Below are 17,035 nucleotides of genomic sequence, written 5' to 3'. Positions count from 1 at the left end.
TTACAAGGATCCAGTTTCACTGGACTCTTAATAACAAATTTCTTCTTATTCTACGTCAAAGGCCCGGCATGGCCAGATAAGTTAAGGCGTTCGACCTCGTAATCCGAGGGTCGCGCGTTCGATCCCCGTCACACCAAACATGCTTGTCCTTTCAGCCCTGTTGGGGCGTTATAATGTGACGCTCAATCCCACTATTCGTTGGTAAAAAAAGTAGCCCAAGAGTTGGCGGTGGTTGGTGATGACTAGCTGCCTTCCCTCTAGTCTTACACTGCTAAATTAGGGACGGCTAGCACAGATAGTCTTCGTGTAGCTTTGCGCGAAATTCAAAACAAACAAACAATCCTACGTCAAACCACCCTGCGATCTAATTTACTAGCCTAGAGATGAGATTTTTAAATCAATCTTTGGTGACATTTTACAAGATCTTTGTTAAAACTAAGTAAACCAAGTCTACACCTTTATATCATCCAAGTAACATGTATTCTTGAAAAAGTTAACAGATTTTAAAATAATGATTCAATTTACTGAATACACGTTTTCGTGTCCTTTGTCCTTTTATTAATTTTGTATAGTTTTGTTAAATTTAAACCATCTATTTCCAGTTGTTTCAGTTATATTATTCTGGTAACGAGCCTAAAAACAGCTTACTAAATATCATATTAGTTTGTTTACAGAACATGTAAGCTTACTTCTATTAATAAGAATACCCCAGGGCCACAGCGGTATGACTAAAGACTCACACCGCTAGAAACCGGGTTTCGATACACGTGGCGGGCAGAAAACAGATAACCCATCTTGTAGCTATGTGCGTAATTCCAAAAATATACGAACAAATTTATTAATGAACGTAGTAATGTGTTTAAGAAAAATAACTATATTATGTGACATAAACCATGATCTGCTTTGCCACTTAAAACAATCAGTTATGGAAATTAATGTTGTACTTCGGTCTCAGACAGCCGTGATCAAAACTATAAATATATTTTCTTATATAAATGTATGAAGATAATACTGATAGATGGAAAACACCTTAACAAAATTTCAATATAAGAAAATTCATCCACACATTAAAACCTCGAACTACAATCAACTCTCAAACATGCTATTGATGTGAACGTACTTTCGTGATGACGAGAAACCAACTTGAAGTAAAAACGTATCTCAGGACGGCTGGTATGGGTATTAACCTGAAGAAGACCTAGGAAGGTCGAAACGTTGTTCTTTGCTTTATTAGTAAAAGTGTTAATATTCATATCAGCTGTCCTAAGATACATTTGAATGTGATAATAACTGTAGCTACAGCTATATAAAGTAAAGCACTGAATAGTAGCCAATGACATGTTTTCTTCACTTCACCTATACAGGTACTCACCTCATCTTTAGGTATAAGTTCCATTTTCGTATTGTCTCCTCTTTTAACTGGTTGTTTTTGATCAGACCCTTTGTACCAGAGTATTCTTGGCTCAGGAAACGCAGACACTTCACATTTTAATATTACAATAGAACCTTGAGCTGTCTGGACGTTTGGTGTTATTGCTCGAATATAGGGCCGAACTTTTAAAACAGATAAAACAATATATATTTTATTTTTAAAGACTATTTTTAATTTTTTTTTATTTATTTTATTTTTTTATATTTCAAATATATATTATATTTATTTTAGAAAATTTTAGGACTTACGAAAATGTGGTTTTGTTTTCGTTCGTCCAAGAAAGAATTTCAAATAACTGGTTTCAAAAATATTAAAGTCACTTTGTTTCCTTGTAATAATTATACGTTGATGAATACAAATTATTATTATTTATGATATAATGTAATATTTACGTATTAGTTTAAAACAGAAGAAATATAAACACAAACTTGTATAAACATACAATTTACTGAGATTCGCCGAGTGCTTTGAGCTCCGTGACCGAATCCATTGTCAGCGTAACAGCTAACACTGGTGACGTTATGACGAATATAAGGAATCGTAAATGAGAGATGTCGATTTTGATCCTCAATGCACAATTTTCCATCAACATATATTGAAACTGTCGGTAGAGGGCATACCAATACCCGCACGCAGAGAATGCTTATATTAGAGCCTTCCATTATTTGACCAGATGGAATGATAACGGGAGGATGTACAAATGCTGCAACAGCTGGATTTGTCCAGAAAAGTACAACTTCTGATAACTGACTGTCCAACTCTTCTGTGTGTGCCTGAACAGCAACAGCATACTGTGTATTGAAACTCAAATTACCCACAGTTTCTGGAGTTGTAGACTGTTGAGATGGTAGTGTTGCTATCCATCAGTGATTCTGTTTGATTCGCAGGCTGGTAGTAGACAGTGTAATAGAGAGAAGCCTCAAGAGGAACGTATTCCGGTGGTGACCACGTTATCAACACATTGTTCATCTCTCCCTTATTAACAACGACAGAATGAGGGAGGACTTAGGTTTGCTGAAATATAACGAGAGTTCGAGATAAAGATAGCAAAACTATATATTTAATAGTTTACATGTACGTAAAGAGACATTTACGGAATGGTATGAACAGAAACATTAAATAATCATAAAATGTTTGTAAAACATCACAGTGTTGTTACTTTTTGTAGTAAGTACGTCTTTCAGAACTTTGTCAATGACTGTTTCAAAACACACAATTCATCTATTTAATCATTTTGTAAACAATAAAGTCATATAGAATTATCTGCCACAGAAATGTGGTTTGGTTTGTTTTGAATTTCGCGCAAAGCTACTCGAGGGCTATCTGCGCTAGTCGTTCCTAATTTTGCAATGTAAGACTAGAAGAAAGGCAGTTGGCCATCACCACCCACCGCCAACTCTTGGGCTACTCTTTTACCAACGAATGGTGGGATTAACCTTTCACATTTATAACATCCCCACGGCTGTAAGGGCGAGCATGTTTGGTGTGACGAGGATTCGAACCCTCGAATTACGAGTCGAGTACCTTAACCACCTGGCCATGCCGGGCTCCAGTTTTATGTAACCAATCAGTTACAGTTAAGCTATTGATTTACTGTTTTATAAATAACTTAAAAAAAATTAAACAATGGAATCTGTAAGGTGAAGCGTAATGCACTGAATCATAGTTTTAAATCTAGTCAGTGTGTGTTTTATATAGGCTTAAATAAAACTTGTAAACTTCAGAAAGAAATAATGAAAACCGAAAATAACTTTGATAATAACAACCAATAAAATAATAAAGAGAGACAAAAGCCAGTATATTTAAAAAAGTACACAGTACATGGTTTAGAAGATGATTGTGGTCAGTGGAGTAATTTCATACTATCTATTAAAAGCAGGTAGAATTCAAACATAGGTTCAGGAGTTAAAAAAAGTTGTAATCTGGGCAACTGGAGTCACAATACGCGTAATATTTTTCTGTCCATAACTAGATTGTCAAAACGAGGCACATTAATTGGTATTTTTTGCCCAACATACGTTTGGGAAATAATTTAAAGTTCATTTTCAACATCAGAAAGTAAATGTAAAAGTTTTACAGTTCGCAAACTAACAATAACCTTTGCAACTGTCTCTTCTTCTATGAACGTTATTTTGTATCCGAAAAAAATCGTGATTTGAAATCAGAGAACATGCTACATTTTCTCACGCAAGTGACTAAAGCCTCTGTCATCCCTAGCATACATAGAAGTTTAACAAACTAATAAAACTATGTATCCCTGCAATAGACACATCACTGAACAGTAATGTGAAGAGCGTAGTAACAAGTTAGTAAAATATTTTCCATGTTCAAAAATAGCAAAGTTAGGACAAAGGGGTCAGCCATATGAAGGTGTGGTATTACAAAAGATTCAAGTTATATCAAATGATATAATTACTTTATATAAAAGTGAATAAGTTCAACAATTAGGGAAACTTTTCTCCAGTTCCCTATGTTGCTTCTCCTAGGTATAACCAACATATAAATCACGGTGTTGTACTTCGTACTGTTAAATCTGTCTACATCAATCAGTGCGTTGTACTTCGTACTGTTAAATCTGTCTATATCAATCAGTGCGTTGTACTTCGTATTGTTCAATCTGTCTATGTCAATCAGTGCGTTGTACTTCGTACTGTTAAATCTGTCTATATCAATCAGTGCGTTGTACTTCGTACTGTTAAATCTATCTATATCAATCAGTGCGTTGTACTTCGTATTGTTAAATCTGTCTATATCAATCAGTGCGTTGTACTTCGTACTGTTAAATCTGTCTATATCAATCAGTGCGTTGTACTTCGTACTGTTAAATCTGTCTATATCATTCAGTGCGTTGTACTTCGTACTGTTAAATCTGTCTATATCAATCAGTGCGTTGTACTTCGTATTGTTCAATCTGTCTATGTCAATCAGTGCGTTGTACTTCGTACTGTTAAATCTGTCTATATCAATCAGTGCGTTGTACTTCGTACTGTTAAATCTGTCTATATCAATCAGTGCGTTGTACTTCGTACTGTTAAATCTATCTATATCAATCAGTGCGTTGTACTTCGTACTGTTAAATCTGTCTATATCAATCAGTGCGTTGTACTTCGTACTGTTAAATCTGTCTATATCAATCAGTGCGTTGTACTTCGTATTGTTCAATCTGCCTACGCGTCTCACATTCTTATAGAATTTACATGTATATGTAGTCTGAACGTTCTTTAATTTACTGACTAGTGAAGTCTGACGAATAGCACGGACGAGAATACAGCGAGATATTTGTACTAAACTAAATATTGAATCTGACGGGTGTTTTTCAATAGTTTCAACACAATTTCAAGTCTTGCCTAACAAGCTTTAGGTAAAACAAAAAAAGTTTGTTGCCTATGGATATATTTTTTGTTTATGTGAACAAATGAATGAAGAAAACACTCAGGTATAATATAACATAAGTCTATAATATAACATAACATAAATCTATAACATAAAATTGGTCTTTTTCACACCCAGTCTTACTAAAATTAAAAGTGCAAACCCATCACGTACATTTCAGGAAATTATCGACTCTCTCTTAAACTCCTGTAAAAGATTGTGTGTTCTACCAGTTCCGACTACAACTCATTACAAAAGTCAACCAGCGATGAAATATTTATTTTAAGCTAACTGAAACAACCAAGGCCTGGCATGGCCAGGTGGGTTAAGGCGTTCGACTCGTAATCCGAGAGTCGCGGGTTCAAAACCCGGTCGCACCAAACATTCTCGCCCTTACAGCCGTGGGGGCGTTATTACGTGACGGTCAATCCCACTATTCGTTGGTAAAAGAGTAGCCCAAGAGTTGGAGGTTGGTAGTGATGACTAGCTGCCTTCCCTCTAGTCTTACACTGCTGAATTAGGGACGGCTAGCGCAGACAGACCTTGTGTAGCTTTGCGCGAAATTAAAAACAAACAAACTGAAACAACTACCTGGTGGTACAGTCTTGGGAGTAAGCTGAGTTTTCGGCTTTTTTCAAAATCCTTAAAGGTTTGATTCAACTTTTTATTTCCATGGACGTAAGCAGGTGTTTATTATAATGAATTATATAATCGAGTACTTTGAAGTATGATATAGGAACCTGTTTATCATACATCCTGTAATTTCAATGGTACAATATCAATTTATTTTCAGAGACAGAGTAATTCTATCAGTCAACTGTTTTTATGGTTACCGAATATTGGTTGTTGTTTTTACAAGCTTATTATAGATTCAATCATGATAACTGTAATTCCAGACAATATAAATACTATTATTGTAATTGTTATAATTCCTGTCTTTAAATATGCTATTATTGTACCTCATACAGATCGAGCCATAAAAAGTTTGTGAAAAATCTGATATATTTGTGTGCATTGTTTCATTTGCTACAGTTAAAGACAACAAAAATATTTGATTTTGAGTTACTGTTTCGGCCTTCACAAACTTTAGTGACTTACCTTTTATTAGATCAGTCTTGTTCTCTAGAAGAGACGTTCTAACTACAGCAACAAGTGAAGGAAGAGAGAATCCATAATTGTTATATGATAAGACATAGAAACTATAATACGTCCCTGGCTGTAGACCAGCGATGACTGTTGTTGTCTTTGTAGTGTTCACAAACTAAAGAAACACAAAATAAAATTCATTTACACCAGAATGTGCAAGGTGTGGCATAATAAAAATAATTACGTTAAAATAATGATATATTATTTAATTTTTGTAGTGCATATTGGTGCATAAAAGACATTTTAATACTAGTAGTAAATGACCTCGTAACACAAATTTTCTTTAACTAGACACTAAATGTTTTGCTTTACAACGTCTTCAGGAATATTCCACTGAAACAATTTATTGGAATGCAACTGAAGAAGCTTTGGAACAAAACGTTTAGGATCCAAATAAAAGGCCCGGCATGGCCAGGTGGGTTAAGGAGTTCGACTCGTAATCTGAGGGTCGCGGGTTCAAACCCTCGTCGCATCAAAAACATGCTCGCCTTTCAGCCATGGGGGCATTATAATGTTACGGTCAATCTTACTATTCGTTGGTAAAAGAGTAGCCCAACAGTTGGCGGTGGGTGGTGATGACTAGTTGCCTTCCCTCTAGATTTACACTGCTAAATTAGGTATGACTAGCGCAGATAAGTCTTGAGTGGCTTTGCGCGAAATTGAAACCAAACAAACCTAATCCATTTAAAAAAGGGAAAATACCAAATTTAGTGTTACAAGATAGTTTATTACTTGTACTAAAACAGTGATTTAAGCTTTGAAGAAATATGCACAGACAGAAAATAATGTGAAAACCGAAGACAAGAACACAATAGGTGAGAAATGAAGAGAGACCAGGTGTGCTTAGGTAAATAAAAAGTAATTAAAACCATTGTTCTCACCTTTGTTCTCACCTTTGTTTTTCTTTCAAACATTTTTCAGAAATCAAAACAAATGTAGTTAATGAATGTGTTTTATAAATGTTATTAGGAGGCTTCCGCTAAAAATTTCAATAGTAATTTCCTAAAAATTGTAATCAGCAAATACAAAATGTGTAGTTAACTCTATCTCTTGGATCAGAACATATATGTTATAAGATGACCGAAGAAAGTCGAAATGTTGTTCGCTCCTCTACGTAAAATATTTTCTCAACCAAAACGAGCCGTTTTTACATACATATGAACACAAGAAAAGACTGCTTCTGAAATGAGAGCTTTTTGGCAGCTGCCATTATATAAAAAAAGTGCCAAAGGGAAGATTATTATTATTATTCATTATTATGCCTCTCGATTCCTTGAAGGAACATAGGGCCACAATCACTTGCCGATTCATTAACAGGCTGGTTTTTTAAGTGAGTAGATTGTTAGCCTACCGCATAACCCCCAACCAGGAGGAGAAACCTTAGCCGTCCCTAATTTTGTAGTGTAAGACTAGAGGGAAGGCAGGTAGTCATCACCACCCACCGCCAACTCTTGGGCTACTCTTTTACCAACGAATAGTGGGATTGACCGTCACATTATAACGCCCCCATGGCTAAAAGAGCGAGCATGCTTAGCGCGACTGGGATGCGAACCCGCGACCCTCGGATTACAAGTCGCACGCCTTAACACGCTCGGCCATGCCGGGCCAAAGGGAAGATATTCAGTTCAATTAAAATCAGTTTACTGGACGTAGTAAAATATTGTATGTATATAATACCAACGTGTAAAATAATACATACATATATATACACATACAGGGGCGAAATTCTACTGGTATACAAAGGTTATGAGTACCAGACCTTATCTTGTTAGGCTGTACTAGTACTGGGACTTATCTTGTTAGGCTGTACTAGTACTGGGACTTATCTTGTTAGGCTGTACTAGTACCAGAACTATCTTGTTAGGCTGTACTAGTACTGGGACTTATCTTGTTAGGCTGTACTAGTACCAGAACTTATTTTGTTAGGCTGTACTAGTACTGGGACTTATTTGAGCTGTTTTGTCGTTTTTTTTATGTTTACATGTACACAGTTTAAAAAAAACCACTTCACCAAGCTGAGTACCTCTACGTTTTTAGAACATGTACATATAAACCACAATAAGTATATACTCAAATATGCTCTTTTCTTTGTGCGTTTTTTTCTGTTCATTTTCCTACCTTTAAAATATTTCTTTCAATCAGTCGCTGAGGAAAGTTTCGGTTTTTTCGTGAAACTCCCTCACAAAAAACAAACTTCTTGTTCATAATGATTTTCCCTCAGATTTGCACTTCAATACACGTGAAGACTAATGGATCTACCTTGCTATCAACATGTAATTTTAGGAATTTCAAACAAAATTAATAATTTTCCTGTATTGTATTTTCGAGAAAAAAAATTTTGATATAGTGTTTTCTACGATTAACAATTTATGAAATACGGATTGTGACAGACAGACAGCATTTGGCTATAATATATAAGTAATAAGAATATGTTGTGTGATTCTGAAAGGAGAACAGCAAACACTTCTGTTTCTTCGAGTCTGAGCCACGTATTTTTCTGAGGTTTATGAAGCCTGGTAACATTGGAAGTGACTGATTAGGGTTATTTTCATGGTAGCTTTCTTCTTTGTGAATAACTTATAATTTATGGTAAGGATTTAAGTTACTTTTACCTATTACACTCTAATGGCGCAAAATTTTCCCCATTTTGGGTAATCCATAGATGGTACTGAAAAGCCTGGACAAAGGGCATATAGGCTTACTGGGCTGAAGCACATGGTCTCACACTAATTAGGGGGCCTCAATCTATGACTATTAATATATTGTACATAGAGGTTCTGTGTAGAGGGGGCATCTATAAGTTGAAAAGCTTAGAGCCAATAAAACCCTTAATGGAGCCCTTCGATACTGATAACATTTGGGTTGAGAATAATTGACAGACCAAACTTGAGAAGATTATGGGAGGTAGAACAGCCTTTACATAGAGCTGCATTAACTTGAAAAAATATCATTATTAATTTTTTTGTAAATTCTTAACAAGTATTCAGGATTTCAGTACAAATCTAAGTTTACATGAAGTTCAGCTATATTTAACCAAAACATTAGTTTATCAAAAAGTATTTGTAAAATTTGTTTATTAAGCTTTACACAAATATGAGTTGTATTCAAGACTATATCGTTAACACATAAGTTATTCAGTAATGTGTCCAAAATGAAATCCTGTGGGACCTAATATTTTACAGTTGGAAATTTTTAACTCGTGTAACCAATAAATAATTTTTATAACTTACCATTTATGTCTATGAAATGCAAAATCTGAATATAAAATCTATCATAATCATCATATATAAATTCTTTATGATTATAATTAAAATCTTATTGATACAATACAAAAATAATATCATATAACGTTAATACACTGTTCTCATTAATAAGTGCTTAAATACTGAATAAAAAATTGATTATAATATCCACCTTACACGAATAAATTACCATTTAATAAATTTTTCTCATGCTGGCTGCCAGTATTAGTTAATAACAACTCCTTTAATTTTCAGATTTTAGTAGATTGGAAAAATAATTTTTTAGGAAGATGATTCGTTACATTTGTGGTATTTTATTGTTTTTTTATTGTTTTTCTTATTATATTTGTAATTTCATAATGTTTATTTTCCAATGCTACAGTATGATTTTTGACACTTTATTATCTGCACTGTATGAGGAATTTATAATTATAATATCTATAAGTACATATACATCAAATAACTGATGTCTTATAATTTCATGTCACTATAAAATTGTACTAAATTCATTATTTTCTTCCAAAATGATCAACTTATACGTTTCCTTCTAAATTATATTTAATTTTTCATAGTGAATGTTAATTGTTGAGCCACATAACGTCAACCCATAATGAATAACAATTTATACTAAAGATGAATAAATATATATTTTTTATTAATTGGTAAAATATCTCATATCCTTCATAATGTCATTATAATAGATCTTACTTTATTACAGATAATACTAATATATTTAGATCAACTAAAAACAATTATTTGTAATTAGTTCCAAGTATGTCTTATTATTAACATTTTCAGTATACATACAATTACAATAAAATCTGCTTAGTTGGTACAAATAAATGTTCATATTAAGTTTTACACCTTTAATCATGACATTGGAATTTCTTTCATTAACACTGTTTGTGTAATTTGAGTGAATTGTCATAGTTTTGCTTTATCACTATTTACAGAGATTTCATTTATACTCAGCTAATACTTTAATTTATTGAACTGTACTTGTAGGATTTCTTTGGCAGTTTTACCATCAGCATGAGTTATAGTTAAAGCTGTATCATCTGTATGTAAATATATTTTGCTCTTTAAAAATATATGTTTATAATATCATCAACAAACAGATTAAATATTATAGTCTTTAAATGAAACCTACTGCAACACCATATTTTAGTCATTGGATCACTAATTTTTGTCGAAATTCCTATTATAGCACCCCTTTTATTCAAATAATTTATCAATCGATAATGTAGATTCTCCTTATAACTATTATGTATAATTTATCAAACAGTATTTTACAATTTAATGTATCGAATCCTGTGCTTAGATCAATAAAATACACAAGTGTTTATTTATTTTGATTTGATTTTAAATTCACATCACTTTAATTTTTTTCTAAGAGGAATATGGTACTTTTATTCTTTATAAATCCATACTTATATTTATTTGTCATATTATTATTTTAAATAAGGTTCAACATTTTGTTACATACATGTCTTTCAGCTATTTTTAAGTTACAAGTTCAAATTGGTCTTTCATTATTGGAGTCTTTTTTTTTAAATCCTAACTTATATTGTTTTTGCATTTTTTTAAAATTTACCAGTACAATACTATTACATCACATATGTTCCTTAACCTCATAGTTAGTCTTGTTTAAATGTGATCTAAACATGATTTACCATACTTTTCACATTTCTATTATAATTTAAAATTTACCAGTACAATACTATTACATCACATATGTTCCTTAACCTCATAGTTAGTCTTGTTTAAATGTGATCTAAACATGATTTACCATACTTTTCACATTTCTATTATAATTTAAAATTTACCAGTACAATACTATTACATCACATATGTTCCTTAATCTCGTAGTTAGTCTTGTTTAAATGTGATCTAAACATGATTTACCATACTTTTCACATTTCTATTATAATCTTGGGTTAACGTTTATATTTAGCTAAAATACATTAAACGTAACAAATTATAATAATCATTTATCAGATTACTGTTTGCATTGTTTTTCCTTTAATATTAATATTTATGCAGCCAAAATATACTATATGCATACAGGTTTTTAAGTCACTCCATTATTTCCCAAATCTATAATATAATTATAAGAATTATAATTTAGTGGTCTATAAATAGGAAATATTAAACTTTTATGATCATCTACCCGAACAGTAAATGATACATTTTCAACACCTTCGAAAATTAAATTTATGAAAAAAACACTAAAATTTATTTTCCTGCTCCTATTACTCCTACGTTAAATTTTCTCATTCCCTTCTAAGTTATACTTTTTAGTTCATGTTTTTTTAAGAATTCCTCTTTGATTATTAAAATACTTAACCATATCAAAACTTCACCAACAACAGTACAAAAATATCACTTATTGTGAATATTATTAATATCTATACACAACATATTAAAATATCACTTATTGTGAATATTATTAATATTTATACACAGCATATTAAAAATATAACTTATTGTGAATATTATTAATATTTATACACAACATATTAAAAATATCACTTATTGTGAATATTATTAATATCTATACACAACATATTAAAAATATCACTTATTGTGAATATTATTAATATTTATACACAACATATTAAAATATCACTTATTGTGAATATTATTAATATTTATACACAACATATTAAAAATATCACTTATTGTGAATATTATTAATATCTATACACAACATATTAAAAATATCACTTATTGTGAATATTATTAATATCTATACACAACATATTAAAAATATCACTTATTGTGAATGTTATTAATATTTATACACAACATATTAAAATATCACTTATTGTGAATATTATTAATATTTATACACAACATATTAAAATATCACTTATTGTGAATATTATTAATATCTATACACAACATATTAAAAATATCACTTATTGTGAATATTATTAATATTTATACACAACATATTAAAAATATCACTTCATTACTAATTTACATCTAACATCATTTACAGTTTCTATTTTTTCACAGTTTATAGCAATTATTTATTATTTTTCAAGATATTATCCACAGAATAACAAAGCACAAAATAAATAAGTTGTAAATTTTCAAAATGATTTTCAAATTCTGATTGTATTAGGTTACCAGTTTCCGATTTTTCTATTAAACAAAATACATTTTTTGTCCGAATAAATTTAGTTTATCTTTGAGTAACTTTTCTAGTCTCTTCCAAAAATTTTCACACTCTTTTTGTTGATCTGAATATGACCTAAAAGGGTCAAAATGTTGTTCTGTACTTTAGTTTAATTAGTTTTAAACACCCATACCAGTTGTATTAAGAATGCATTATCCCAGTTGTTTTGCTTTAAAAGTTTAATCTCATTTCTAATTTTGCTATCAAGTGCATTTATCTGTAGTTCCAGTGTCATATCTCTTGTGTTATGTCAAGGTTATGTAAACTTCACAATTTTTTAATATTACACAACTAGTAGACACAGGATGTACTTCAACCACTCTATCAAGGCCCTATTACACCTTGCAAGTCTCAGTAGCACCATTGAAGAACACCAACAGTGCAAACAAGCAAACTTCGTCATTAGCACCTTGCACTGCAAAGATAATTTATTCCATCATCAAACCACTATACTTTTCAACTGGGACATCCTAATTCTACAATGACCTGAGAGATACCAATTAACTAGAGGGCTGTCTAAATATTGCCTCATGAAACATTTGTGGGTGTCTAGGGGCTATACAGCCACCAATGACTTAATCTGTCACCACAACATCTTAGAAACTTCATGCACACAAAACATATGGTGTCACTGGTGTCTCTGGAAATCATCCATTTTAAAATAATGTAGAGATTGGACATAAAGTAGAGAAGAAAAGCTTTCTAGCACTTATGTGAAACCAATAGTGGATATTCACCTGTCAACAAAGTTCCAAATGATTCTTACACCACAGAGATCTACTGCGGCAACCAAATTCTGCATAAGACTGATGGATAATTAAAACTGCATACAACCAATACCAAGATACAGATAAAGCCATAAAACAAGCTTTTCTCTGAATAGCTGCAAACAGTGAACCACAAATAAACAGCGTCAGCAACATAACACTTATAAACTCGCAAGCAGTACCGTGTAAAATTCAAAATAGGTGATTTATGGATGGATGACAGAAGCAAAATAGATATATGTTGAGGCCATTGGCTTGATTTAGGTGTCAGGCCATTGTTAAGATAGAAATTATCGATAGTGGAACGAACCAAGAGAACAGAACCAGTTTACATTAATAATTATTCATAAATTTATTAAATCACAATAATTTTACAGTGATAATATTTACACAATTATGAAGCAATACTGATACAACCCCAAAATTACCAAAAAATTAACTGACCTTATCATAATCAAGAATATTTGAATGCAATATGCCTTAAAAAGTCTAATTTCACCCTCAAATACAAGTTCAGCTTTTCTTTTTACTTGTCAAACACAATACTGAAATTACTTTTATATACTATCATAAAAAATCTAGAAACTTCTACACTATGCAAATGTCTGCACATGAATGTCATTACATCTTCTGTGAAAAACTCAATTCTAGTAAGTTAGCTGATGTCCAATATGCATTCCACAAAGTTTCGTCACTCTATAGATTCTTAGGCCTAAATTACGGGCATTCCAGAATACTCAAAAGCGTATCTGTCAGGATTATTTAGTGAGAATCAATCATATTAATTATGCTAAAGATACTGAAGAGGTTTATTTGATTTTTACATTCTGACTAAGTATTAAGCTCAATATTAAAAACAGTAGGATTTATATCTAACTATTACAGTACTATCATTTATTATTAATACTACTACGTGACACCTTTCCCCTTAAAGTTTTAATACAATAAAAATTTCTGATATATTTCAGAAGTTTACATAAACAAACCTTTCCAAGCAGTAAACTTGTGTTAGCTACATTTCAACCATCACTTGATAATGTATCAGCAATAACTTTGTCCTTATTCTTAATATATTTAATTTCAATAATATATTCTTGTGACTCCATCTGGACATATCATGGGCTAAGCTGTATATATTTTTTGGAACAACTATCTGAGGAGTAATGTTCTATTCATCCCCACTTAGCACATCAGGTGGTCTCAACATTCACATTAACACTTTATTATCAAGGTGATAACATACGGCAACTTCCTCTGCTTTCTCAGACAACAGTGACCTCTGACGTAGTTCACTCACTTCATGGCCTTTCTCTATTCAGCAATAAGCTTACTCTGGCTCAATGGTTCTGCTTTGAAGTCTATGTCTGGTGTAGAGAAAAACTCACACTTGAGATCATCATAATGCTAAGCATAGAAGAAGTAAACTCATCTTCATTGAGTTTACTGAAGAAGGTATCTTCTAAACCTTTATTTAAGCAACTCTTTGGTCAATGGTTTTGGTGTAATCACGAATCTCTTCAGCTGAGAACTTTTATCTCCATGTATATACACCCAGAATAAATATCCTGAAGTTATTTCCAAGGATACAGTCAAGTTCGTGATTATTCTGTTGCCAACTGGGTCATTGCCTAGCAATAATGAAACACTTTCAACTTGAAAAGTAGACCAGACATACACCGTTTCAAGTCTGGAAACAATGTTTGACTTCCATTTCGCAACACAGAGGGGAACATTCATAAAAACTAATTCTACAACCCGTATAAGAAGGCTTCAGCTGAAGACTTCTCAGACAGTGGTAGAACGCCCTCCAGTAACAAAGACTGAGAGGCTTTGGTATCTCTCAAAATGTTAATGAGTTGTAAGTTGACATTGTCACCTACTATTCAGATAAAGGGCTTATATTCCTTCATAAATTCAGGCTCTAGTCTTCTCACTTCACCAGACGTTTGATATTCAAGGGCTTAGCAGAGCCTCCACCATGGTAAGGCCCATTCTTATCCTTCTTCTATGAGCAATTGGATTGAGTATCGTTTAATTTTGGTGTTCAATAAAAAAACTAATCATTTTAACTCTAATCTGGTTCAAGAAAGACCTGTATGGTAGAGTTAAGAATTACTACATTTAAATCATATCCAAAACACACATACTATACAAACAATCTTATAAAGGAGGTTAAACATAGGTCAATGAACTTTAAAAATAACAAACTATGGATATTGGTTTTCATGTAGACTCAGTGTATATTTGTACAACTCTTGGAATTCCTACATAGCGCTCAGCTCAAACACTCAATTCAATCAGAAGATGGAATATCAGTATCAACTAATGACTTACATTCCACATTATTTAAAATTTGAGTGGAACATTTCTTCAGATTTATTTTAGAGTATGTAGCAGGAAGCTGGAAACAACTGTTCACTTTCTTGATTGTCTACCTATGCCATTCAACATCACCCCTACAACGAGATATGCCCCCTAGCGGCATAGCAGACTCACACTGCTAGAAACTGCGTATTGCAAACAAACAAGTTCTACATGGACTGAAAATCCACGTTCCGTAATTACTCTTATGGTAATTAATCTGCTTCTGCTCTGTTATCAACATAAGCAAATAGTTGTTGTTTCGAAATTTTGCCCATATACTGTATTAATTGTTTCAATCTAGCTTTTCCACTTATTTTACTATTGTATATTGCGTCATATACTCTAATGCCTAGTAGTAACTCAGAAGCGAAATTATTATATTGTTTCAAATTCTCTGTTCTATTCCAATTGTTTATTTCCTTTAAATAACTAGTTGTTTTCCCACTAGGCCTAACATGGCCAAGCGCGTAAGGCGTGCGACTCGAAATTCGCGGGTTCGCGCCCGCGTCGCGCTAAACATGCTCGCCCTCCCAGCCGTGGGGGCGTATAATGTGACGGTCAATCCCACTATTCGTTGGTAAAAGAGTAGCCCAAGAGTTGGCGGTGGGTGGTGATGACTAGCTACCTTCCCTCTAGTCTTACACTGCTAAATTAGGGACGGATAGCACAGATAGCTCTGGAGTAGCTTTGTGCGAAATTCCAAAACAAACAAGTTTTCCCACTATCCTATTATAATTTAATAGAATTATTACCTACATAAAGATGCTCATCTTTGCTAATCTGTAGGTATTTTATGGTGTAAAATGGTCAATAGGCTTAATAATCAGCGAACACCAAATTACAAAAGGAGAAAATGGTATCAAATTTGGTGTAGTTATGAAAGTTTATTTTTCTTGGGGTAGGTAAGTTTACAGTTTTGTTCTCTATGTACGTGTGTCTACTGTTCCCGTTTGTATTTGATTTCTATGAAAAGTATATACAGATGCTAAGCTGATAAGGAATAACAATTATTTTAAGTTTTTAGACTTTTTGGATTTTATTTTATAGTAATCTTCAAGGAAGTGAATTCTAACTTGGTTTTTCATATACATTGCTGGCCAAAATCGTAAGGCCAATAAACGTAAAGAAAAAATATGCATTTTGCGTTGTTAGACTCAACCACTTATTTGAGTAGAGCTTCAAAAGATGAAAATAAGAAAAGGGAAAATAACAATAAAAAACTTTTATAGCATTTAATAGGGAAAATGTGAGCACTATGAAATTAGCCTAAATACTAGATTGTCACAAGTTTAAGACCATACTGAAATGAAGCGTTAATCGGTAAATACGTAACGAAATTTAGTCATCTGTGTTCAAGCATTAGCATTGTCAACATCTCCAACTGACATCTCCTGTGTTACATTGGGTAAAAACATGGCAAAAGCTAAAACGTTGACAGAGTTTGAACGTAGCAGAATTGTCGAGTTGCAAAAGCAAGGTCTCTCTCAACGTGTCAAATTTCTTAAAAGACCCTGAGAGATACGGAACG

At 32.6% G+C, this 17,035-nt stretch overlaps 1 protein-coding gene across 1 annotated transcript in view; it reads right to left on the bottom strand.

Annotated features, from left to right (window-relative positions):
- Positions 1–2,067: 2,067 nt before the first annotated feature.
- The window catches only part of LOC143251563 (Ig-like and fibronectin type-III domain-containing protein 2), a 67,318-nt gene continuing 52,350 nt past the window's right edge, over positions 2,068–17,035 (bottom strand). Inside the window, exons 11-12 of the mRNA XM_076502835.1 lie at positions 5,903–6,065; positions 2,068–2,446 (exon numbers count right to left, since the gene is read on the bottom strand). Coding sequence (XP_076358950.1) covers positions 2,412–2,446; positions 5,903–6,065 — 198 coding nt within the window. The 3' untranslated portion in view covers positions 2,068–2,411. The remainder of the gene's footprint in view (positions 2,447–5,902; positions 6,066–17,035) is intronic.

Source organism: Tachypleus tridentatus, chromosome 6 (genome assembly GCF_004210375.1).
Source record: "Tachypleus tridentatus isolate NWPU-2018 chromosome 6, ASM421037v1, whole genome shotgun sequence".
Lineage (NCBI taxonomy): Eukaryota > Metazoa > Arthropoda > Merostomata > Xiphosura > Limulidae > Tachypleus > Tachypleus tridentatus.
Note: the sequence above shows the minus strand (reverse complement) of the source record. Positions and strands in the feature narration are given on the sequence as shown.